The 27,173-nt window shown below is 44.5% G+C and overlaps 1 protein-coding gene across 1 annotated transcript in view; it reads right to left on the reverse strand.

Moving 5' to 3' along the window:
* The window catches only part of SPG11 (SPG11 vesicle trafficking associated, spatacsin), a 162,486-nt gene that overhangs the window by 71,291 nt on the left and 64,022 nt on the right, over positions 1-27,173 (reverse strand). Inside the window, exons 17-24 of the mRNA XM_089660972.1 lie at positions 22,645-22,848; positions 16,439-16,545; positions 16,192-16,337; positions 15,936-16,100; positions 8,670-8,736; positions 8,434-8,599; positions 4,910-5,118; positions 2,107-2,209 (exon numbers count right to left, since the gene is read on the reverse strand). Of these exons, the coding sequence (XP_089517098.1) occupies positions 2,107-2,209; positions 4,910-5,118; positions 8,434-8,599; positions 8,670-8,736; positions 15,936-16,100; positions 16,192-16,337; positions 16,439-16,545; positions 22,645-22,848 (1,167 nt within the window). The remainder of the gene's footprint in view (positions 1-2,106; positions 2,210-4,909; positions 5,119-8,433; positions 8,600-8,669; positions 8,737-15,935; positions 16,101-16,191; positions 16,338-16,438; positions 16,546-22,644; positions 22,849-27,173) is intronic.

Here is a 27,173-nt window from a genome sequence, read left to right on the forward strand (position 1 = left end):
GACACAGGGGAGCCAATCACATGACTACTTACCTTTTTTCATCCCGCTCCAGTCCAGTCATGTGATCTGCATGTTGAAATTTTTTTATATATTACAAAATATATGAAAAATATTTTTTTAAATATTTTTTTTAAATATATTCTTCAGATTCTTTTAAACATATAATTTTACATATATTTGTAAATGCATTCCAAAAATGTAGATTTGTATTTTTAAAGACATACAGTATATTTGAAAATGTATTTTTAAAAATATTTTTCATATAGCTTGCAATAAAAACGCATTTCAACATACAGTGTATATATATATATATATATATATATATATATATATATATATATATATATATAAAATATAAATATTATATATATATATATATATAAAATATATATTTATTGATATATATTTTGAAATATATTGAATATGGACAAAATTGTAGTATTTCAAATATATGTAAATATATCTGGGAAGAATTTTTTAAAAATATATTTTTCTTCCATGTGGGTACAGCCTGCTCTAGTTCGGTCATGTGATCTGGCTCCCCTGTGTCAGCCAACAGTGGCTGCAGGGGAGAGGAGGGAGCTCTGAGAATGTCTGGGAAATGGGTGACATCATCGCTCTCGGAGTCTCCAGTCAAATGATTTCTCCTCTCCCCTGCAGCCGGCACTGGCTGACACAGAGGAGCCAGATCACATGACTGGACCGGAACGGGATAAAGAAAAGGTAAGTATATAGATCTTTTTTTTTTTTTTTTTTTTTACACAGGTTAGTTAGCCTAGGAATTAGGTGGGGGGAGACTTTCACCCCCTTCCAGTCCGGACAATTTCACCCCCTTCTAGTCCGGACACTTTCACCCCCTTCTAGTCCAGGCCAATTTTCAGCTTTCAGCGCTATCACACTTTGAATAACAATTGCGCGGTCATACAACACTGTACCCATATGAATTTTTTAGCATTTTTTTTTAGACAGATAAAGCTTTATATTTTGGTGGTATTTATTCACAGCTGGGATTTTTATTTTTTTTTTGCTATGTAAATGAAAATGTCCAAAATTTTTTGAAAAAAAGTGTTTTTCTTATAAAATTTTGCAAATAAATAATATTTCATAATCTTGGCCAAAATTTATTCCGTTATCTTTTTAGTAAAAAAAACAATAACCAAAATAAGTTTATAACAAAAAATTATCATTTTTAAACATTTTTTTTACATTTTTATATTATTATTTATGTTTTTTTTTCTTCTACATACTGTCACCCTAGCAGTACAGTGTTACCATACTGACACTGTACTACTTGTGGGGGGTGATGAAGATTTTTTTTTTTTTTACACTGATTGCTTTTACACCCATAAAGGCTATAAAAGCAATCATTTCTCCTTCTCTCTGGCTGCATTCCTGCAGCCATTGAGAAATACTGTGACAGCTGTGATTCGTCACAGCTTGTCACATGGTACAAGTCTGTTGTGAATGGCCCTGTACCATGTGACCTCTGTGATCATTCATAGATTTCACACGTAGTAAGCAATGATGTCAGAAGTGACATCTTGCTTACTACTCTGCATGTGATCACTGATTGGCCAATCAGGGATCACATGATCGGGACCTCGCACAGAGGTCCCGTTTGACAATCCGTGTTCGACTGTGTCCAGAGGACACAGCAGGCACCAGATCGCGAAATATTTATTTATTTCAGATACTTATATAGCGCTGTCAATTTACACAGCGTTTTACACATATATATTGTACATTCACATCTGTCCCCGCCCCCGAGGAGCGTACAATCTAAGGTCCCTAACTCACATTCATAAATACACATACTAGGGACAATTTAGACAGGATCCAATTAACCTACCAGCATGTCTTTGGAGTGTGGGAGGAAAACGGAGCACCTGGAGGAAACCCAAGCAAGCACAGGGAGAACATGCAAACTCCATGCACGAGGCGCCATGGTCGGGAATCGAACCCATGACCCATTTACTGCAGGGCAGACTGGCCAATCAGTGATCACATGATCGGAACCTCACACAGATGTCCCGTACGGCGATCGGTGTTCCACTGTCCTCCGGACTCCCAGGGAGTGCCATTTAGCCAGTGTGCGATGTTACATACCTGTCCTCTTTTTCCAGATCCACAGCCACTACCTCCTCCAAGCTCGTTAAAAGATCTTTAGCAGCCTCGGCCTCATCGTCTACTAGCTTTAATAATCTGTGGCCTTTATCAAAAACAGAAGACAAACCATTGCAGGAATTAGGCAGACATAACCAGAATAACTATATATTTCTTCATTTTATTATCTTGGTGACAGAAAATTGAAAACTAAAGCCCGCTAGCTGGCCCAGTGATCTAGGAGGCTTCTTTCACACTCATGGTAATGCTTACCACCCTCTGAAAAGCAATACACAGTGGATTGTTTTACAGAGGGAGGTATGGCAGTGACTGGGAGGTGCAGAAGGCAGCAGTGGGAATTGGTATTAAAAAAAGAAATTGCACCATAACCTCCATGAGCAAAGTGTTTGGCACGCTGTTGCGGTGCGCACCCATCAAACTTAAACCTCCCTAGCGGTCTGATGATGTCAGTATTTCTGTGCTCAAAGCGGTACATTTTTTTTTGCATGGAAATATGTTGTTTTTTTTTATTGTAGGCCTGTAATTTTTAGGAATAACTCACTGATATCTGTCTGGACAAGAGTCTATTAAACATCCCGGGGAGGATAAAATTTGAAACACAAAATCATAAATTATAATTTAATAAATAATCATAAAAAATAATAATATAATAATAAATTTAATTCAATAATCTAATCAAACCAAAAACACTGAAATGTGAAATAGAGCGCCAAGTTCGCACATCGCTGAGCTCAGTCGCAGAATCGTTTTCAGTGTCTGATGAGGAATTTCCCCCACCAATCATTATCACTCAATTCTGCAAGTGGTTCTGATTTACTATCGCTGTTCTCTAGCCGGTCTAAAACCGCGTCTGACCTAAAGGGACGCTTTTTGGACGCCATGGACGTTTCTCAGTTTCCAGGCAGAAAGAACAGTAAAAATGCAGGCAGGGCGCCGGACAAAGCACTCGGGACAAAATGTATGTGAAATGGTTTGATACAGGAATGTTCTACTATGTGATTTTAGTGTATTGAGTGAATGTCACTTTTAAAATTTTTGAATTTCCCGCCAGTTCTGTCCCCCGTACGTTCCGACACTTGCAGGGAACAGAACCCGGAAGACAGATACCGGCATCGGTCGGAGGACATTGCCGGGGACACTGCAGGGGGGACATTGCAGGAGCGAAGCACAAGGTAAGTGCAAGAGGGAATCCCTGAGCAACACTGCAGTGTATTCCTGAGTGTAGCTCTGGGGGGGGGGGGGTTACCGCTTTTGGTACTGAAAGTTAACCCTGAGCTACACTCGGCAATACCGCCAGGGGGGTTAAAATGTTTAAAATTAATTAAAAAATTACCAAAAACCATTGAAATCCGAAACAAAAATTGACAGCTAGCGAGGGGGGAGAAGGTCCGCTGCTAGCTGTCAAAGCGTGGGGCGGTGCATTCATAAATATGGGTGTAACATGTTAGGAAGGTGATCTTATCCTTTAACAAAAACTCACTGCAATGAACATTTAGTGACACAATTAGACACAAATTCGGCTGCCTCTCGTGTGTGCTCACTCCCAAACAGGCTCTGTGTGTTCGGCTCGTTTACATTTGCTTCAGTATGTGGCATTGGAAATCAAAGCTCCTGTCGCTAAATAAAATAGTTACCTTACAGTCTTGATCACACGTTGCTTTTGGTTTGCTTAAAAAAAATTACACTTCATGTCGCTTTCTTGGTGCTTCAAAGCATCTCCAAAGCCTCCATAGAAGTCTATGACAACCCTCGCTTACAGCACCTGCAACTTTTGGGAGGCTTTTATTCAGAGTTAGCTTCGCTTTGTTTTGGATGTATTGTAGGTATGGGATATCTCAGGATGCACTGGGGGGTACTACTGAGCAGGGGATCTGCTGAACGAGGGTACTAATAAGCTGGGGATCTGCTGAAAGAGGGTACGAATAAGCTGGGGATCTGCTAAACTGGGGTTCTAATAATCTGAGGGTCTGCTGAATGGGGGTTCTAATAAGCTGAGGGTCTGCTGAACGGGGGTTCTAATAAGCTGAGGGTCTGCGAAAGGGGGATTCTAATAATCTGAGGGTCTGCTGAACGGGGATTCTAATAAGCTGAGGTTCTGCTGAATGGGGGTACTAATGAGCTGTGGTTCTGCTGAACGGGGGTTCTTATAAGCTGAGGGTCTGCTGAACAGGGGTACTACTGAGTTGAGGTTCTGCTGAACGGGGGTTTTAATAAGCTCAGAGTCTGCTGAACGGGGGTACTAATAAGCTGAGGGTCTGCTGAATGGGGGTACTAATGAGCGGAGGTTCTGCTGAACGGGGGTTCTAATGAGCGGAGGGTTTGCTGAATGAGGGTACTAATCAGATGGAGTTCCACTGGGCCTCTTTAAAAGAAATAGAAAATCATCACACACAGGGCATTTGCCAAGCTTCATTAAAGCTTCAAAAAACACAAGTGTACACGAGCCCTTAGACACACAGAGCGCAGATCCACCCCGCTCCCAGTCACTCACTGGCTGTGACTGACAGCAGCACCACTGCTATGTCTGAGCCAATAAGGAGAGAGAGAGCCAAGAGAGCCTCAGCTCTCATGCACATTGCTGGATCGAGATCGGCCTCAGGTAGGTATAAGGGGGTCCAGGGAGAGGAAGCTGCTTGCAGAAGGTATAGATTGCATTAAAGTTCTGCCTTCGGCCTTCTTTGTTCTTACAAACAATCTGTCTCACTGATGAACAGAAATAAATATACAAATGAAAGGAAAATGTACAAAAAATTGCAAAAAAATTCACCACCGTGAAGGAGAATACCTAATTCCTGCGTATAGGATTTATGCGCCGGTTCCTCCAGATTAGATGCAACATGCTTCAGGATAAGGTTGGCCACATTGACATCCACCCGTAACTTGTGACTACTGACTCCAAGGAGCTCGAGAAAGCAAACGCAAGAAGCGACGATAGGGGGAACGCTAAAAGAGGACAGGGCCAACACGTAGACATCTTCAGCAGCCTGCTGGATCCTGTGAGATAAATGAAGAAATCGTTATGAAAGAGAAACTTGAAAAATGTAAATCAAGTACAAGTACATCTCATGGGGCCCCCTACTGACCCCAGGGCCTCGGGCAGTGCCCGAGTTTCCAAATGGTCAGTCCACCCTGCATATGCCTGATGATCTCAAATGAAAAACACAGAAAAAATTATGTGGCGCTACTAAAAAAAATGTGTATGTGCAATACCCCTCGCCTCACCCCTTCAGTCTCCGCCCGAATCACTTGCCTTCTGAACGACATATCAGACCGGATGTCACGCCACTTCCTCAAATTAAACCTTTCCAAAACCGAGCTCCTAGTTTTCACCCCAGCCCGCCCCCCCCCTGACCTCTCCATCACGACCAACAATGCCACCATCAGCCCCTCCCCTCAAGCCTGAGTACTAGGTGTCATTTTAGACTCCAATCTGTCCTTCCAATCCCAGGTCCAATCGCTGACAAATACATGCAGACTCCACCTCCACAACATCTCCAAAATCTGCACGTTCCTAACCCCAGAAACCACTAAGCAACTCATCCACTCCCTCATCATATCACGACTTGACTACTGTAACTCCCTCCTCGCCGGCCTGCCTCGCCACAGGCTATCCCCGCTTCAGTCTATCCTGAATTCTACGGCCAGACTCATCCACCTTACTAACCACTCCGTATCCACCACCCCCTTCTGCTAATCCCTCCACTGGCTTCTGATTGCCCAACGGATCAAATTCAAAATCCTAACACTGACGTACAAAGCTGTTCATAATACTGCCCCGAACTACATCACTGACCTGATATCCAAGTACCGCCCAACACGCACACTCCGCTCCTCACAAGACCTCCTACTCTCCAGTTCCCTGGTCTCCTCCTGACATAACCCATATCCAGGACTTCTCCAGGGCTTCCCCCATCCTCTGGAACTCCCTACCCCAATCCATCAGACTGTCTCCTACTCTCCTCACCTTTAGTCGCACCCTGAAAACCCATCTCTTCAGGGAAGCCTACCCCACCCCCTGCTAATTCCCGACCTCCTCCACTCTTTCTACCACTCCATCCCCCACAGCTATCTCCTCCTGTACCACCATCCCCTCCCTCCTAGAGTGTAAGCTCCAAGGAGCAGGGCCCTCGATCCCCTCATGTATTGTATTGTTACTGTACTGTCTCATGTATTGTCTCCCATTGTAATGTACAGAGCTGAGCAAGCTGTTGGCGCTTTATAAATACTGTATAATAATAATAATACACACATATATGTAAAACCGTATATATATATATAAATGTCACATAAATAATGAGATAAGCAATAAATATATAAACCTCCCAAGTGCTGTATATAATGTGAAATATAAATGTGAAATACGATCTCTCCGAGATCCGAAAAGGTGAATAAAATAAGAGATACACCAAAGTGGTCAATAGTATTCACACAAACGTGTGTACATAAATCCTGATAAATCTATAGTAGTGAAAAAATATCCAGAAAAGTCCACAAACAAGACTAATGTGCCCAATTGATCCTGATAGCATCTATGAGTGAGTACGATAGTATCCTGATAGGATCTATGAGCGAGTATGATAGTATCCTGATAGGATCTATGAGTGAGTACGATAGTATCCTGATAGGATCTATGAGTATGATAGTATCCTGATAGGATCTATGAGTGAGTATGATAGTATCCTGATAGGATCTATGAGTGAGTATGATAGTATCCTGATAGGATCTATGAGTATGATAGTATCCTGATAGGATCTATGAGTGAGTATGATAGTATCCTGATAGGATCTATGAGTATGATAGTATCCTGATAGGAACTATGAGTGAGTATGATAGTATCCTGATAGGATCTATGAGTGAGTATGATAGTATCCTGATAGGATCTATGAGTATGATAGTATCCTGATAGGATCTATGAGTGAGTATGATAGCATCCTGATAGGATCTATGAGCGAGTATGATAGTATCCTGATAGGATCTATGAGCAAGTATGATAGTATCCTGATAGGATCTATGAGTATGATAATATCCTGATAGGATCTATGAGTGAGTATGATAGTATCCTGATAGGATCTATGAGTATGATAATATCCTGATAGGATCTATGAGTGAGTACGATAGTATCCTGATAGGACCTATGAGTATGATAGTATCCTGATAGGATCTATGAGCGAGTATGATAGTATCCTGATAGGACCTATGAGTACGATAGTATCCTGATAGGATCTATGAGCGAGTACGATAGTATCCTGATAGGATCTATGAGTGAGTATGATAGTATCCTGATAGGATCTATGAGCGAGTATGATAGTATCCTGATAGGATCTATGAGTATGATAATATCCTGATAGGATCTATGAGCGAGTACGATAGTATCCTGATAGGATCTATGAGCGAGTACGATAGTATATGATGTATGAGTGAGTATGATAGTATCTTCATAGGATCTATGAGTGAGTATGATAGTATCTTCATAGGATCTATGAGCGAGTATGATAGTATCTTCATAGGAATCTATGTGAGTATGATAGTATCCTGATAGGATCTATGAGTAGAAATGAATACCTCCAATACAGGGAAATGGCAGAGCAAGCGCAGTGGGAGTGGCAACAGAGTAGCCAGATGATCGGCTGCTATTACTTTGCCACTACCTACAGCAAAGTCCATGGAAATGGCAGGATCAACCAGGTGTTTACCAAGAATAAAGAATGGAAAGGTTAAGACCAAACGTAGAGGTGATAACGGAAAATAAATTAGACCACAGAAAATGTTTGCATTTAACCCCTCGCCTACCGGGCACTTATACCCCCTTCCTGCCCAGGCCCATTTTCAGCTTTCAGCGCTGTCACACTTTGAATGACAATTGCGTGGTCATGCAACACTGTACCCATTTGAAATTTTATTCATTTTTTTGAGACAGACAGAGCTTTATTTTGGTAGTATTTAATAACCTTGGTTTTTTTTATTTTTTGCTAAACAAAACCAACTGAAAACTCACTTCTTCAGGGAAACCTACCACACCTCCACCGAAGAACTGTACTTGAATCACCTCCACCAGATCATCCCCCGCAGCTATCACCTTTTGTATCACCTCCCCCTTCCTTTAGATTGTAAGCTCCACGAACCGGGCCCTCCTATTCCTTCTGTACTGAAATGTATTGTAATTGTACCGCCCCCCTTATATTGTAAAGCGCTGAGCAAACTGTTGGTGCCATAAATCCTGAATAATAATAATAATAATAATATGCTTTGTTCATAATTCATATCTTTGTTTGGATTTCATGTCTGAGGTTTACAACCACTTTAACTTACAACTGTTGAGGATCTTTGCTTCTCACTAGCTTGTTCACGATGAAAGTGTAGAATGCCATCGACGGCCGGCCACTGCGCAAGTAGAAGAAAAGATCCAGCTGCTCCTGTATTGCGTATTTACTGACCAGCCGCGGGCAGGAGAAGTGGGGAAGCTCCGTACTGATATCTAAAAACAGACCGTGTGTTATAGTCCGCTGATCTTATCCATGAGTATTTCTACTGAATGGATGACATACCTCCTGATGCAAAGGGGTTGGTAGGCTGCCACGTGAAGAATTTTGATGGGTGGAAAGGGGGCAGAGACTGCAAGGAACATCGATAACAGCATTATTAGACATCTGAAAACAGGGAAACATTTACAAAAGGTATGTACATAGAGTCAGAGGGGTTGACATAGGCACTGCGTGATCGATTAAATAAATGGGACATATGTGCGGGTGGTGCCACTGCGGATCCGTGAAAATCCGTGCAGCTGCACCACCCGCACAGAGAAATGCGGACCCGCGGGTGGGTGTATTAGTTCTAATGGCACGCCGCCCGCACTGGGAAACGCAACCGTACTGGGAACCTCAGCTGCGTTTTGACTTCAGCACATATTAAAGCGCCTACCGCTTTAACGTACTTTTTTTATGTGTTTTCGATGCTTCTGTGAAGCTTTAACGAAGCTTGGCAGATGCCCCGTGTGATGATTTTCTATTTGTTTTAACCACTTCTAGTCCAGACACAATCACCCCCTTCCTGTCAGGACGCTTTCACCCCCCTTCCAGTCCGGACACTTTCACCCCCCTTCCAGTCCGGACACTTTCACCCCCTTCCAGTCCGGACACTTTCACCCCCCTTCCCATCCGGACACTTTACCCCCTTTCCAGTCCGGACACTTTACCCCCCTTCCAGTCCAGACACTTTACCCCCCTTCCAGTCCAGACACTTTCACCCCCTTCCAGTCCAGACACTTTACCCCCCTTCCAGTCCGGACACTTTCCCCCCCTTCCCGTCCGGACACTTTCCCACCCTTCCAGTCCGGACACTTTCCCACCCTTCCAGTCCGGACGCTTTCCCCCCCTTCCAGTCCGGACACTTTTACCCCCTTCCTGTCCGGACACTTTCACCCTCTTCCAGTCCGGACGCTTTCCCCCCCTTCCAGTCTGGACACTTTCACCCCCTTCCAGTCTGGACACTTTCACCCCCTTCCAGTCCGGACACTTTCACCCCCTTCCAGTCCGGACACTTTCACCCCCTTCCAGTCCGGACACTTTCACCCCCTTCCAGTCCGGATACTTTCCCCCCCTTCCAGTCCGGACACTTTCACCCCCTTCCAGTCCGGACACTGTCACCCCCTTCCAGTCCGGACACTGTCACCCCCTTCCAGTCCGGACACTTTCAACCCCTTTCAGTCCGGACACTTTCACTCCCCTTCCAGTCCGGACACTTTCCCCCCCTTCCAGTCCGGACACTTTCAACCCCTTCCAGTCCGGACACTTTCACTCCCCTTCCAGTCCGGACACTTTCAACCCCTTCCAGTCCGGACACTTTCACTCCCCTTCCAGTCCGGACACTTTCAACCCCTTCCAGTCCGGACACTTTCCCCCCCTTCCTGTCCGGACACTTTTACCCTCTTCCATTCCGGTCGCTTTCCCCCCCTTCCAGTCCGGACACTTTCCCCCCCTTCCAGTCCGGACACTTTCCCACCCTTCCAGTCTGGACACTTTCCCCCCCCTTCCAGTCCGGACACTTTTACCCCCTTCCTGTCCGGAAACTTTCACCCTCTTCCAGTCCGGACGCTTTCCCCCCCTTCCAGTCCGGACACTTTCCCCCCCTTCCAGTCCGGACACTTTCCCCCCCTTCCAGTCCGGACACTTTCCCCCCCTTCCAGTCCGGACACTTTCACCCCCTTCCAGTCCGGACACTGTCACCCCCTTCCAGTCCGGACACTTTCACCCCCTTCCAGTCCGGACACTTTCACCCCCTTCCAGTCCGGACACTTTCACCCCCTTCCAGTCCGGACACTTTCACCCCCTTCCAGTCCGGACACTTTCACCCCCTTCCAGTCCGGACACTTTCACCCCCTTCCTGTCCAGGCCAATTTTCAGCTTTCAGTGCTATCACAGTTTGAATGACAATTGCGCGGTCATGCAACACCGCACCCATTGAATTTTTTAGCATTTTTTTTGAGACAGATAAAACTTTATTTTGGTGGTATTTATTCACCGCTGGGATTTTTATTTTTTTTCTATATAAATAAAATGTCCAAACATTTTGAAAAAAAGTGGTTTTCTTATAAAATCTTGCAAATAAATAATCTTTATTCATAAATCTTGGCCAAAATGTATTCCGTTATCTTTTTAGTAAAAAAAAAAAAAAAACCCAAATTAGTTTAGAACCAAAAATTATAATTTTTCTAAATTTTTTTTACATTTTTATTTATTTATGTATTTTTTATTATATTGTGTATTTTTTTTTAACATACTGTCACCCTAGCATATTAACCATAGTGACACTGTACTACTTGTGGGGGGGTGAAGATTTTTTTTTTTTTACACTGATTGCTTTTACACCCATAAAGGCTATAAAAGCAATCATTTCTCCTTCTCTCTGGCTGCATTCCTGCAGCCACTGAGAAATACTGTGTGAGCTGTGATTGGTCACAGCTTGTCACATGGTACAAGGCTGTTGTGAATGGCCCTGTACCATGTGATCTCTGTGATCATTCACAGATTTCACACGTAGTAAGCAATGATGTCAGAAGTGACATATTTATATATAAACTTAGTGAAGCGCTAATAATAACTAATAATAAACAGTGACTATGAAAAAATAATAACAGTAATAATGATAATAATAATAATAATAATAATACTAATTAAAGTGATAGGAAATATACAAACACACTGTGCTCTGATCTCTTATGGATCCATTAAAGTGCAATCTGGTGATGTCCACAATAAACACTTGTGCTAATACTCCGTGATAGATAAAATAAAGTAAATACCCCCCTTATTATACCCATAAACGGGTTAAATATGGTGATTATACAATCGTGGTCCCTTGTAAAAAAGGGGAAATTATATCAGTGTTTGTAGTGCTTAATAAAACAATTGAATATAGCGCCTTAACCATTAGCCGCCCGGCCAATGGCCGTCTGGCGGCTTCAGATGTGTATCTGCATTCCGGGTGCACGCCATTTGGCGTGCTCCCGCACATGCGCCGTTTGCGCTAGTGCAGAGCGGCGCAGCAGTGCGATCTGTCACCGGCCGTGCACCTCGGACACGGCCGATGACAGATCCGAGTACCGGCTCCCGTTGCTGGTACCATGTGACCTGCTGTGACCAATCACAGCAGGTCACATGACAGTTGTATACAATGGATGGCTTCATTCATGATGCCATCCATTGTATACTAGTGCCTAGCTGTGAATGGTCACAGCTAATCACATGCACATGTCATGTGATTAGCTGTGACCAAATCACAGCTAAGCACCAAAAAAAAAAAAAAAAAAAAAAGCTGAATGAATCGATTTCATTCAGGTAAATGCTTGCTTATAGCAAAGTAATTCTTTGCTATAAGCAAATTGTGTAAAAAAAAAGAAAAAAAAAATACTGATCACTTCCCCAAAGTAGTACAATGTTACTATCGTAACATTGTACTATTTTGGTCATAGTAAAATATGAAAAAAAATCTTTAAAAAAATAAAAAGAAAATGTAATAAAAAATTAAATATAATAAAAAAAAAAAAAAAAAAAAAAAAAAATATATATTTTTTTTTTTTTCATACTGTCACCAGTCATGCCAGTTATATGATGACGCTGTACTGCACTGGTGACAGTATGTAAAAAAAAAAATAGTGAAAATAATTTTTTTCATTTTTTCATTTTCCGAAAAATTATGACAAAAAAATACAACTTCAAAAAACTCGCCATGCCTCTTATGAAGTACGTCGGACTGTCTACTCTGCTAAAAGGGGTCATTTGGGGATATCTGTACTATTCTGACATTTGGGGGATATCTGTACTGTCCTGACATTTGGGGGATATCTGTACCGTCCTGACATTTGGGGGATATCTGTACTGTCCTGACATTTGGGGGGTATCTGTACTGTCCTGACATTTGGGGGGTATCTGTACTGTCCTGACATTTGGGGGATATCTGTACTATTCAGTACTATTCTGACATTCTTGGACCTCAAGAAATTAGATTGGCCGTCAGTACTTCAGGATTGATCAATATTCAGATCTATACCATAGTTTGTGAACTCTATAACTTTCCTACAAACTAAATAATACATCCTAATTTGGGTTATTTTCACCAAAGACATGTAGCAGAATACATCTCGGCCTAAATTTATGAAGAACAATTATTTATTTGTAAACTTTTATAACAGAAACAAAGAAAAATGTGTTTTTTTTTCAAAATTTTTGGTCTTTTTTTGTTAATTTAGCAAAAAATAAAAACCCCGGCGGTGATTAAATACCACCAAAAGAAAGCTCTAGTTGTGTGAAGAAAATGATAAAATTTTAGTTTGGGTACAGTGTTGTATGACCGCGCAATTGTCATTCAAAGTGTGAGAGCGCTGAAACCTGAAAAATGGCCTGGGCAGGAAGGGGGAAAATTGCCCGGTATTGAAACGGTTAATAACAATGCATCAAAGTAAATACTAAGCAATGCCTCATATCCCCAAATAATAGTCCAAAACATATGCGTGATCTTCAAACAACAAAAACAATCACGCAGGTGATGAGGTGCACTGGTGATCTTCACTCTGGTGTCAAATCCTCAAACCAGCAGAAATGCCTGCTCACCTCCAAACACTGACCCTAGGGGCCAACACACTTTTAGGATCACCCCAAACCGATCCTTAAGGGTACATCCTCATCACAGGGAAAAAGAGGTATCACATATGCTCCTTTGTTCAGCAACTCCTACTCCTTTCAGCTTCCTTAAGGGAATGATACTGCAATACCGCTTACTCTCCACCTTCTCCACTCAGCATCATGTTAGTGAGACACAAAAACAATTTCCTCCATAGTGCAATATTGTTTTTAATAAATAAATGTGATAAACAGCCAGTTATACACACATAGGCTCCAATAGAAAACTGCCTTTCACCACATCCTATGGGTGTACTGCATAGGAGTAGTAAGCAATGATTTCAGGAAGACGCACGCACGCTAACCGGAAGTGTCGCCGCGGCCATTTTGTTGGTTGTTTACACATGGTTTTCAACCAAATGTTTGTTCAGCCAGTACAGAGCCATTGAGGGAGCAATGTTGTGAGCTGGAAGTTCCTTTCTTTTAATGTAAGTCATGAATAAAACTTGTTTCTATGGTTTGAATTTTGCCTAAGAGCCTTCTTAGGACTTGTCCTCCTTATGAGGACTTTGGAGGAGTACCCCTGAAGTGAAGGAATGGAAAGATATGGATTCCATAAGATAGCCTATGCTTGAGAATAACTCCCAGAGGGTAATAGTACCCATTATCACTATTTTGGATTATAGGGGGTAATAGTACCTAGTATCACAATTCACAACTGGTTGGATCAAAGAGTGTATATGTGATTGAAGTGTTCACGGAGTTTGTCACGTTTTGGGTTTCATTTATTTTATTTATTTATTTAAATAATAAGTATATATTTATATAATTTTTGCACACAAAGTTATATAGTTTTTTTTTTTTTTTTGCACTATTTTAAGAGTGTTTTTTTGCGTTTTGCACAGAGCGGAGTGTTGTTTTATATATATTTAAAAGATAATGCACTATGGATTTTTTCTTTTTACTTTTTTGAGGTTTTCATGGAATATTTAGGATCAATTTCCTTCCAACTGGATTGAAGTGGAAAATGTGGGACCTTGGTAGTGGACACATTTGGATATATTTGAATTTTGAGACATATTTGGGATTGAATTTGATTTGGACACAATTTTTTATTTAATTGTAATAATTCTGATTGCATTAATTAATTTTATTTGTGGCAATTTATTTTATTTTGGGATTTATGTGGGATTTATATGGTTTATCACAAAAAGGATATGTTATAATGATTTCAGGAAGTGACATCTTGCTCACTACTATTCATGTGATCACTGATTGTGAGGTCCCAATTCATGTGATCACATGAATTGGGACCTCACAATCAGTGATCACATGAATTGGGACCTCACAATCAGTGATCACTGATTGTGAGGTCCCAATTCTTGTGAGGTCCCAATTCATGTGATCACTGATTGTGAGGTCCCAATTCATGTGATCACTGATTGTGAGGTCCCAATTCATGTGATCACTGATTGTGAGGTCCCAATTCACGTGGTCACTGATTGTGAGGTCCCAATTCACGTGGTCACTGATTGTGAGGTCCCAATTCACGTGGTCACTGATTGTGAGGTCCCAATTCACGTGATCACTGATTGTGAGGTCCCAATTCACGTGATCACTGATTGTGAGGTCCCAATTCACGTGATCACTGATTGTGAGGTCCCAATTCACGTGATCCCTGATTGTGAGGTCCCAATTCACGTGATCGCCGATTGTGAGGTCCCAATTCCTGTAATCACTGATTGTGAGGTCCCAATTCATGTGAACACTGATTGTGAGGTCCCAATTCATGTGATCACCGATTGTGAGGTCCCAATTCACGTGATCGCCGATTGTGAGGTCCCAATTCACGTGGTCACTGATTGTGAGGTCCCAATTCACGTGATCACTGATTGTGAGGTCCCAATTCACGTGATCCCTGATTGTGAGGTCCCAATTCACGTGATCGCCGATTGTGAGGTCCCAATTCCTGTAATCACTGATTGTGAGGTCCCAATTCATGTGAACACTGATTGTGAGGTCCCAATTCATGTGATCACCGATTGTGAGGTCCCAATTCACGTGATCGCCGATTGTGAGGTCCCAATTCACGTGGTCACTGATTGTGAGGTCCCAATTCACGTGATCACTGATTGTGAGGTCCCAATTCACGTGATCACTGATTGTGAGGTCCCAATTCACGTGATCACTGATTGTGAGGTCACAATTCATGTGATCACTGATTGTGAGGTACCAATTCATGTGATCACTGATTGTGAGGTCCCAATTCATGTGAGCACTGATTGTGAGGTCCCAATTCATGTGAGCACTGATTGTGAGGTCCCAATTCATGTGATCACTGATTGTGAGGTCCCAATTCATGTGATCACTGATTGTGAGGTCCCAATTCATGTGATCACTGATTGTGAGGTCCCAATTCATGTGATCACTGATTGTGAGGTCCCAATTCATGTGATCACTGATTGGCCAGAGGTCCCGTACAGCGATCGGTGTTCTGCTGTGTCTGGAGAACACAGTGGGCACCGGATTGCGGTGCTGAATGCTCCCAGGGAGCGTGCACAGGCAGGGAAATGGGTGGACGTTCATAAACAGCCACCCGCTGGTGCAATGCTCCCGTCCGGCCGTTTATATACATGGGCCGGACGGGAAGTGGTTAATGGAGAATGTACCACACAATGTGAGATCCTAATACAGAACCTGCAGGAGATGGTAGAGCGTGATGTCAGGGGGTGCTGGTGTGTTCGGTGGGTGCTGGGGGAACAGCGCTGCCTTGAGCTTGGGATACGGTGCCAGGGCCATCTTAAGCAATGCCGGGTCCACATTCCATTTGCAGAGGCTGGGCTCTTCCGGCTGCTGCAATACCTGGGGGGGGAATTATAGAAACAGAAAACACAGTCATTTCAATGGGGAAAAGAGGCAGGGGGTATGTAACTGGCAAAAAAACACATCTTACCCCATCAATTCCACCAGGGGCATACATATTGGTTGCCAGAGCCAGCAGTGTATGTCCCTCCAGGAGCATGCTGCTCAGACTGGGCTCGTAGCCTGGCATCAGTACATGGGCGTTGGAAAGGCTGGCATGAAACATCCGACTGGCATCTGAGAAAACAAAGACAAAAGGCAAACCAAGTCGGGGTTTTCCTCATCCACAGGAAAGGCGTCATGTGACGAGGTAGTCTGGGTGCCGAAATTCCACTTACCATTTGGATCAGCACTGACTTGTCGAATATGCACCAAAAACCCAAACCAGGGGTGGGCCTCATGTAACGATGTGTCGGACAGAACAGAACAATTCTCTGGTTGTAATCTGCCAGCAATGAGAAAACTGTATTAGTGACCTCAGAGACCACATGTGCGCCAAATCACAGACAGCTCGCTGCTACGAACACGACGGCGCTTTGGGTGAGGAACATCGGCAGCTTGATGTCGCGCATGCGACTCCTGTGGTCATGTGTGGCAGTGACATCTTCACGGCCCGGCCAATCAAGTGGCAGAAGAGTCCAAAACATGAAAGGACCACCAGGAGAAGATGGACGTGATTGTGACAGTTGACAGCGCAGAACGGGAGGGGATCCCTTGGCAGGTAAGATCTGCCATAATGTACTAATATTATGTAGAGGTTTAATTCAGCTTTAAAGTGTTCCTGAACCCCCAACAGTACAATCAGTCTGTAGATGCAGTAAAGCGTGCTTGTTATACTCACTGTGGAACCTAAGGGGTTAATCCTCTGCATTGTGTAAAAAAGCGGTTTGATCCTGTCTTCTCTGATCCTCCTCTTCTTCCAGTGAACCCCCCCTTATCTCCTGATAAGACATATCGTATAGAGACCCTCTGCACATGCTCAGTTTGGTGTGTATTGCTAGAGGGTTTTTTTTTCTTGGGAGAGTGCATGTGATCAGCACAGTGCCAATCAGCACTGTCCAGACAGAGGTCAGGGGTTCTGCATCCTCCTAGAGTAGAAATAAAACTCCTCCTACAGGCTTTAACATGTGCTCTGCTGGAAACTAATAGTCACAAGACTGCTATATACTGCTGATGAGAAAATGGATTTAGCAGTTCATATTTACTAAAATAATTGCATTTCCATGTTCTGTGTACTGTGGGAGACCCGATATATAGTGAATGCGGGGTCCGGGGAGAGCGGATATAGTGAATGCGGGGTCCGGGGAGAGCGGATATAGTGAAAGCGGGGTCCGGGGAGAGCGGATATAGTGAATGCGGGGTCCGGGGAGAGCGGATATAGTGAATGCGGGGTCCGGGGAGAGCGGATATAGTGAATGCGTAGTCCAGGGAGACCGGATGTAGTGAATGCGGGGTCCGGGGAGAGAGGATATAGTGAATGCGGGGTCCGGGGAGAGCGGATATAGTGAATGCGGGGTCTGGGGAGAGAGGATATAGTGAATGTGGGGTCCGGGGAGAGCGGATATAGTGAATGCGGGGTCCGGGGAGAGCGGATATAGTGAATGCGGGGTCCGGGGAGAGCGGATATAGTGAATGCGGGGTCCGGGGAGACCGGATATAGTGAATGCGGGGTCCGGGGAGAGCGGATATAGTGAATGCGGGGTCCGGGGAGACCGGATATAGTGAATGCGGGGTCCGGGGAGACCGGATATAGTGAATGCGGGGTCCGGGGAGACCGGATATAGTGAATGCGGGGTCCGGGGAGAGAAAATATAATGAATGCTGGATCCAGAGAGAGCGGATATTGTAAATGTGGGGTCCGGGGAGAGCTGATATAGTAAATGCGGGGTCCGGGGAGAGCGGATATTGTAAATGCGGGGTCTGGGGAGAGCGGATATTGTAAATGCGGGGTCCGGGGAGAGCTGATATAGTAAATGCGGGGTCCAGGGAGAGAGGATATAGTGAATGCGGGGTCCGGGGAGACCAGATATAGTGAATGCGGGGTCCGGGGAGAGCGGATATAGTGAATGCGGGGTCCGGGGAGATCGGATATAGTGAATGCGGGGTCCGGGGAGAGCGGATATAGTGAATGCGGAGTCCGGGGAGAGTGGATATAGTGAATGCGGGGTCCGGGGAGAGCGGATATAGTGAATGCGGGGTCCGTGGAGACCAGATATAGTGAATGCGGGATCCGGGAGAGCGGATATAGTGAATGCGGAGTCCGGGGAGATCGGATATAGTGAATGCGGGGTCCGGGGAGAGCGGATATAGTGAATGCGGGGTCCGGGGAGAGCGGATATAGTGAATGCGGGGTCCGGGGACAGCGGATATAGTGAATGCAGGGTCCGGGGAGAGAGGATATAGTGAATGCGGGGTCCGGGGAGAGAGGATATAGTGAATGCAGGGTCCGGGGAGAGCGGTAATAGTGAATGCGGGGTCCGTGGAGAGCAGATATAGTGAATGCAGGGTCCGGGGAGAGAGGATATAGTGAATGCGGAGTCCGGGGAGAGGGGATATAGTGAATGCGGGGTCCGGGGAGAGCTGATATAGTGAATGCGGGGTCCAGGGAGAGCGGATATTGTAAATGCGGGGTCCGGGGAGAGAGGATATAGTGAATGTGGGGTCCGGGGAGAGCGGATATAGTGAATGCGGGGTCCGGGGAGAGCGGATATAGTGAATGCGGGGTCCGGGGAGAGCGGATATAGTGAATGCGGGGTCCGGGGAGACCGGATATAGTGAATGCGGGGTCCGGGGAGAGCGGATATAGTGAATGCGGGGTCCGGGGAGACCGGATATAGTGAATGCGGGGTCCGGGGAGACCGGATATAGTGAATGCGGGGTCCGGGGAGACCGGATATAGTGAATGCGGGGTCCGGGGAGACCGGATATAGTGAATGCGGGGTCCGGGGAGAGAAAATATAATGAATGCTGGATCCAGAGAGAGCGGATATTGTAAATGCGGGGTCCGGGGAGACCAGATATAGTGAATGCGGGGTCCGGGGAGAGCGGATATAGTGAATGCGGGGTCCGGGGAGATCGGATATAGTGAATGTGGGGTCCGGGGAGAGCGGATATAGTGAATGCGGAGTCCGGGGAGAGTGGATATAGTGAATGCGGGGTCCGGGGAGAGCGGATATAGTGAATGCGGGGTCCGTGGAGACCAGATATAGTGAATGCGGGATCCGGGAGAGCGGATATAGTGAATGCGGAGTCCGGGGAGATCGGATATAGTGAATGCAGGGTCCGGGGAGAGCGGATATAGTGAATGCAGGGTCCGGGAAGAGAGGATATAGTGAATGCGGGGTCCGGGGAGAGAGGATATAGTGAATGCAGGGTCCGGGGAGAGCGGATATAGTGAATGCGGGGTCCGTGGAGAGCAGATATAGTGAATGCAGGGTCCGGGGAGAGAGGATATAGTGAATGCGGAGTCCGGGGAGAGGGGATATAGTGAATGCGGGGTCCGGGGAGAGCTGATATAGTGAATGCGGGGTCCAGGGAGAGCGGATATTGTAAATGCGGGGTCCGGGGAGAGCTGATATAGTAAATGCGGGGTCCAGGGAGAGAGGATATAGTGAATGCGGGGTCCGTGGAGACCAGATAAAGTGAATGCGGGATCCGGGGAGAGCGGATATAGTGAATGCGGGGTCCGGGGAGAGCGGATATAGTGAATGCGGGATCCGGGGAGAGCGGATATAGTGAATGCGGGGTCCGGGGAGAGCGGATATAGTGAATGCGGGGTCCGGGGAGATCGGATATAGTGAATGCGGGGTCCGGGGAGAGTGGATATAGTGAATGCGGGGTCCGGGGAGAGCGGATATAGTGAATGCGGGGTCCGGGGCCAGCGGATATAGTGAATGCAGGGTCCGGGGAGAGAGGATATAGTGAATGCGGGGTCCACGGAGAGCGGATATAGTGAATGCGGGGTCCGGGGAGAGCGGATATAGTGAATGCGGGGTCCGGGGAGAGGGGATATAGTGAATGCAGGGTCCGGGGAGAGGGGATATAGTGAATGCGGGGTCCGGGGAGAGGGGATATAGTGAATGCGGGGTCCGGGGAGAGCGGATATAGTGAATGCAGGGTCCGGGGAGAGCGGATATAGTGAATGCGGGGTCCGGGGAGAGCGGATATAGTGAATGCGGGGTCCGGGGAGAGCGGATATAGTGAATGTGGGGTCCGGGGAGAGCGGATATAGTGAATGTGGGGTCCGGGGAGAGCGGATATAGTGAATGTGGGGTCCGGGGAGAGCGGATATAGTGAATGCAGGGTCTGGGGTTTAATAACACTTTAAAGATGAATTCCAGGAATTCAATCAATCTGTAAAAAATGCTGGCATATTATGAGCTAAGTCCAATAAGCTGCACGTCACCTCGTGGACTCATCTCTTTAATATACATCTGACAGTTTTAGGGAGCTCCAGGAGGATAGCCTTCTCACACACAGCATCTCTGCCTGCACCACTCCATTCTCCTGTGCATTCACAGGAGCCTTCGTATTTTGTGAAGTGGTTCAGACAACACAAAGCGCTCTGTGATTGGGCAGGAGGAGGAGAGGGGCAGAGACAATGGCTGCATGCGGCATTGCAACTGCTGGAGCTGAGACCAAAACGTCCAGTGTTGGAGTGCCAGAGGTATAGCGAGAGCTATGCTCCCACTGCTTCGTAAAAATGTAAATTCTAAATTAAACAGATAAGTCCACAAGGTGACATGCACCTCGTTGGACTTAACCCCTAGTAATCCCAAACAAAGTGCAAACTGGCTGCATTCCTGGAGTTCAGGTTAAAGGGCAACATTTGGTTTGCTTCTCTCATTCTCATTACCTGCTACTGTTTTCGACTTTAATGTATACTCATATAGGCAGGGCTGTCTCTCCACTGTCCCTATTTACTGCATCTTGTTATTGTTACTATGTTTCTGTTACATTTGTACTATGCAGCTGTAATTACATGTCACTGGAAACATTCTGTGCATAGTAATATCTGTATTATCCACCCTTACTTATTGTTTGCAATGTATAAATAAATCAGAGTAAGGGCTAAAGATGGCAACTGTGACGGGAGCCACTTTGGGTGGGGGGCCTATGGAACACAGCTCACTTTGGAGAGGTGGGGAGACCCCTGTCTCAGCTCTCCATATCCCTATTATGTGTAAGTCACCCTGTGCCTGTTAGGGGTACAGAGTGATCTGTCCTAATATTGGGGTGGGGGGTTAATTGTTTAATGCCATGTGGTTGCATCCCATTGTTATATTGTGTGTCTTGCTTGGGAGTAAACTATTATGGGATGTATGTGTTTGTGTATTGGCTTGGTGGTGGTGGTGGGGGGGGGGTGTCCCCAGCCGCCCTCACTCCTGATGGGACTGTCTGCTGGCGTGTCTTGTTGCTAAGTGTAGATTGCCCCGCCCCGGTGTCATTTTGCAGGGAGGTGGGATTTGTCTCCTGAGTGTATAAAAAGCCAGTTCGAGTTTCAAATAAAGTAGTCTATTTCCTGGTTTCTGTGGTCGGTGTTCGGATGGGGAAGAGGGAGTCTAACGGAAGTACCCAAGCGCAGTCGGGGTCCGGTTCCGTTACAGCAACTGTAAGCACTGCAACTCAAAGTGGAAGCCATCATAAGGCCCCTTCCATAATCGGCCTACACTTCCATTACAGCCAACCAGGGATAATTCCACGACTACAGGGTTACTATGCTCTTTATTAGTCCTAGACAGCCACTGGGAACAAAAAAAAACAAAAAAAACAAAAAGCGGGCACTGCTTTATAGACGTGCAGGAAAAAAAAAAGATTTGTTTTGTTTCGTTCTTTAAATAATTTCTTTTTGTTAAATTCATTTTCGGAATTAACTTCATTTTGTTTATTCATTTTCGAACTCAATTCCAATTTTCCGAATTCAGTTGAATTGAATTCAATTTGACCGAATTGAAAAATGTATTTGATTCGAATTTTGGCAGATGGTTATATGCTGTCAATTCTGTTCTTTTATTTTCTATTCTAAAACTACTTTATTCTAATCTATTCTATTCTAAATTTATTCGATTTGAAATTTGAATTTCGGAAGATGGTTGTATTCTATTTCATTCTATTTTTTATTATGTTCTATTGTTTTCTGTTCTTTTATTTTCTATTTTATTCCTTTATTTTCTATTATATGTGATTTTATTTAACTTTCTATTCTGTTCTTTTTTACTCTATTCTGTTCTTCCTTTCTATTCTATTCCAAACTTTTCTATTCTAATTTAGTCTATTTTAAATTCGAATTTCAGAAGATGAGGTCAAGCTACACGAGGTACGTAAATGGCCTACACGTACAGCAAGGACATAAAGCAACTTTAGTCAAAGCTGCACAGTTTTGTTTTCATCTGCACATGCCCCTTATCTGCAAAGGCAGCTTTCTGGTAAATGCAAAGTATGCCTTTAAGACACTTAGAAAATATTATTGATGTAAACTTGGAAATTTATGTTCAGTAAGCCATTAAAATGCAGTAAAAAAAAAAAAAAAGAGATCGTCTGATACCTGTGATGATCTAGGTAGGGGTACAGCAGATGTTGGAGGCCACGCTCAACACACATCACCACAAAGCGATTGTGAAAGTCTGGATACTGTGCAGTGATGCTCTCCATGGGAGAATCGGCTGGTGGCATCAGCATGCGATTAACAACAAGTCTCTGCATCAAAGACTCAAAATCGTTCAGCTCAGAAGGGACAAAAATGTTCATTCTGGAAAAAAAAAAATAGACATCTATGTTAGAATTTGATATGTGTGTGTATGTACTTTGTGTGTATGTATATGTATATATACATACATATATACATACATATACATATATATACATACATATACATATACATACATACATACACATATATATATATATATATATATAGATATATATATACATACACACAATCTCCCAGAAGTGAGTCCACCCCTCGCATTTTTGTAAATATTTGATTCTCTCTTTTCATGTGACAACACTGAAGAAATGACACTTTGCTACAATGTGACGTAGTCAGTGTACAGCTTGTATAACATGGAAATTTTCTGTCCCCTCAAAATAACTCAACACACCGCCATTAATGTCTAAACCGCTGGCAACAAAAGTGAGTCCACCCCTAAGTGACAAGGTCCAAATTGGGCCCAAAGTGTCAATATTTTGTGTGGCCGCCATTATTTTCCAGCACTGCCTTAACCTTCTTGGGCATGAAGGTCACCAGAGCTTCACAGGTTGCCACTGGAGTCCTCTTCCACTCCTCCATGACGTCATCACGGATCTGGTGGATGTTAGAGACCTTGCGCTCCTCCACCTTCTGTTTGAGGACGCCCCACAGATGCTCAATAGGGTTTTGGTCTGGAGACATGCTTGGCCAGTCCATCACCTTTACCCTCAGCTTTTTTAGCAAGGCAGTGGTGGTCTTGGAGGTGTGTTTGGGGTCGGTATGTTGGAATACTGCCCTGCGGCCCAGTCTCGGAAGGGAGGGGATCATATATTTAAAAAATGTGAGGGGTGTACTCACTTCTGTGAGATACTGTATATATTATACTGTCAGGTCCATAAATATTGGGACATCGACACAATTCTAACATTTTTGGCTCTATACACCACCACAATGGATTTGAAATGAAACGAACAAGATGTGCTTTAACTGTAGACTGACAGCTTTAATTTGAGGGTATTTACATCCAAATCAGATGAACGGTGTAGGAATTACAACAGTTTGCATATGTGCCTCCCACTTGTTAAGGGACCAAAAGTAATGGGACAGAATAATAATCATAAATCAGACTTTCACTTTTTAATACTTGGTTGCAAATCCTTTGCAGTCAATGACAGCCTGAAGTCTGGAACGCATAGACATCACCAGACGCTGGGTTTCATCACTGGTGATGCTCTGCCAGGCCTCTACTGCAACTGTCTTCAGTTCCTGCTTGTTCTTGGGGCATTTTCCCTTCAGTTTTGTCTTCAGCAAGTGAAATGCTCAATCGGATTCAGGTCAGGTGATGGACTTGGCCATTGCAGAACATTCCACTTCTTTGGTTGCTTTTGCAGTCTGCTTTGGGTCATTGTCCATCTGCACTGTGAAGCGTCCAATGAGTTGTGAAGCATTTGGCTGAATATGAGCAGATAATATTCCCGAAACACTTCACAATTCATCCGGCTGCTTCTGTCAGCAGTCACATCATCAATAAATACAAGAGAAGCAGTTCCATTGGCAGCCATACATGCCCACGCCATGACACTACCACCACCATGATCACTGATGAGGTGGTATGCTTAGGACCATGAGCAGTTCCTTCTCCATACTCTTCTCTTCCCATCACTCTGGTACAAGTTGATGTCGGTCTCATCTGTCCATAGGATGTTGTTCCAGAACTGTGAAGGCTTTTTTACATGTCGTTTGGCAAACTCTAATCTGGCCTTCCTGTTTTTGAGGCTCACCAATGGTTTCCATCTTGTGGTGAACCCTCTGTATTCACTCTGGTGAAGTCTTCTCTTGATTGGTGACTTTGACACACATACACCTACCTCCTGGAGAGTGTTCTTGATCTGGCCAACTGTTGTGAAGGGTGTTTTCTTCACCAGGGAAAGAATTCTTCGCTCATCCACCACAGTTGTTTTCCGTGGTCTTCCGGGTCTTTTGGTGTTGCTGAGCTCACCAGTGCGTTCCTTCTTTTTAAGAATGTTCCAAACAGTTGTTTTGGCCACGCCTAATGTTTTTGCTATCTCTCTGATGGGTTTGTTTTGTTTTTTCAGCCTAATGATGGCTTCACTGATAGTGACAGCTCTTTGGATCTCATCTTGAGAGTTGACAGCAACAGATTCCAAATGCAAATAGCACACTTGAAATGAACTCTGGACCTTTTATCTGCTCATTGTAATTGGGATAATGAGGGAATAACACACACCTGGCCATGGAACAGATGAGAAGCCAATTGTCCCATTACTTTTGGTCCCTTAACAAGTGGGAGGCACATATGCAAACTGTTGTAATTCCTACACCGTTCACCTGATTTGGATGTAAATAGCCTCAAATTAAAGCTGACAGTCTGCAGTTAAAGCCCATCTTGTTCGTTTCATTTCAAATCCATTGTGGTGGTGTATAGAGCCAAAAATGTTAGAATTGTGCCGATGTCCCAATATTTATGGACCTCACTGTATATATATATATATATAACATGGAAACAAGGCTAAATGACTCAACTATGCAGGAAATGATAGGAGCTGGGGTGCAGGAAAAATGGCAGCAGGTGCTCTGGACTGATAAGTCAAAATTTGAACTATTGGGCTGTAGCAAAAGGCAGTTTTTTGGCAATGGGTCGAACAGCAGTACAATAATGAGTGTTTGCAGCCAATTGTGAAGCATGGTGGAGGTTCCCTGCAAGTTTGGGGATGCATTTCTGAAAATGGAGTTGGAGATTTAGTCAGGATCCTGAATGCTGAGAAATACAGGCAGATACTTGTCCATCGTGCCACACCATCAGGGAGGCATGTGATTGGTCCCAAATTTATTCTGCAGCAGGACAATGACCCAGAACATATAGTCAATGTCATTAAGAACTATCTTCAGTGCAAAGAAGAACAAGGAGTCTTGGAAGTGATGGTTTGGCCTCCAAAAAGTCCTGATCTCCACATCATGGAGTCTGTGTGGGGTGACATGAAGAAACAGAAGGATTTGAAGCAGCCGACATCCACATAAGATCGGTGCTTTGGAGCAACATACCTGCCATGTTCCTTCAAAAACTGTGTGCAAGTCTACCTAGCATTCTTAATTTACAGCATTTTCCCGCCTGCCTAAGACAGTAATGTAGAAAGGCTTATTTTAGCCTTTTACGGAATAGAGTGAATGACGCCTGCGATAGTTGTTTGCTCAAATATTGTTTGGGTAAAGCGAAGGAGGCATTCGGTATAGGACTGCATTACTGCATCTAGGAGATATAGTCCGATGACAGCAGATAAGGTTGCTCATAGGGGGGTTGTTTACGAAAACGGAGTGCAAAATCTGGTGCAGCTCCGCGAAGAAACCAATCAGCTTCCAGGTTTTATTGTCAAAGCTTAAAGCGGAGTTCCACTCAAAAGCGGAAGCTCCGCTTATTTGCCTCCTCCTCCACTGCCATATTTGGCACCTTTTCGGGGGGAGCGGGTACGTGGTTTTGACATGTACCCACTCCCACTTGCGGCTCAGTTCGCCGTGGTGAAGTGAGTCGGAAGTTCGACACCCCCTCCTTGCTCCCGCAGTCTCCTGGGAACATTCACAGGTCCCAGAGGACAGCCGGACCAATCAGGAGGTGCGGCACGACTCACACATGCGCAGTGGGCACCAGGCTATGAAGCCGCAAGCTGTCACAGCCTGGAGCTCACAGCTGTGATGCCGGTGCTGTGGAGGACAGAAGGAGAGAAGGGATGGCGCGGGTGAGTACATCGCTGGACCCCGGGACAGGTAAGTGTGTGTTTATTAAAAGTCAGCAGCTACAGTTTTTGTAGCTGCTGACTTTTAATAAAACACAAAAACGTCTGGAACTCCTCTTTAGAAGCTGATTGGCTACCATGCGCAGCTGCACCAGATTCTGAGTGCTCCAGATTTAGTAAATCTCCTCCATAGTGTGCACTGATACAATTCTAAAAAGATCATGACAGCCAGAGAAACTAAGCCTGAGATATTCACAGCAGTGCATCAGGATGTCATACAGTGATACTGTGACTTTGAATAAAATATGGTGATAAGGGTATCACTTAAAGTGGAAGAAAAGCCGAACACTAACTATTCCTATAAATGTTCCATCCCCCCTCCTCCTGCCTATCCCGCATATCCTGTATAAAAAAAGATCTGTATACTTAACTTTTTTTTTTTTTTTAAATTCTCCAGTTTTGTCACATGATTCTGCAAACTCAGGCTTCCCTGTGTAAGGGTCAGTTCACGGTGCGGGAAACCCACATTCCGTTTGCATTTCCCGCACTTCAGTTGAGATCTGCAAGGGGTTTCAATATTAAAGCGGCGCTCCACCAAAAGGGGAAGTTCCGCTTTAAAGACTTGTTTCCTGCTCT

This window comes from Staurois parvus, unplaced genomic scaffold (assembly GCF_062004578.1).
Source record: "Staurois parvus isolate SC_StPar_1 unplaced genomic scaffold, SC_StPar_1.0 ptg001298l, whole genome shotgun sequence".
Taxonomy (NCBI): Eukaryota; Metazoa; Chordata; class Amphibia; order Anura; family Ranidae; genus Staurois; species Staurois parvus.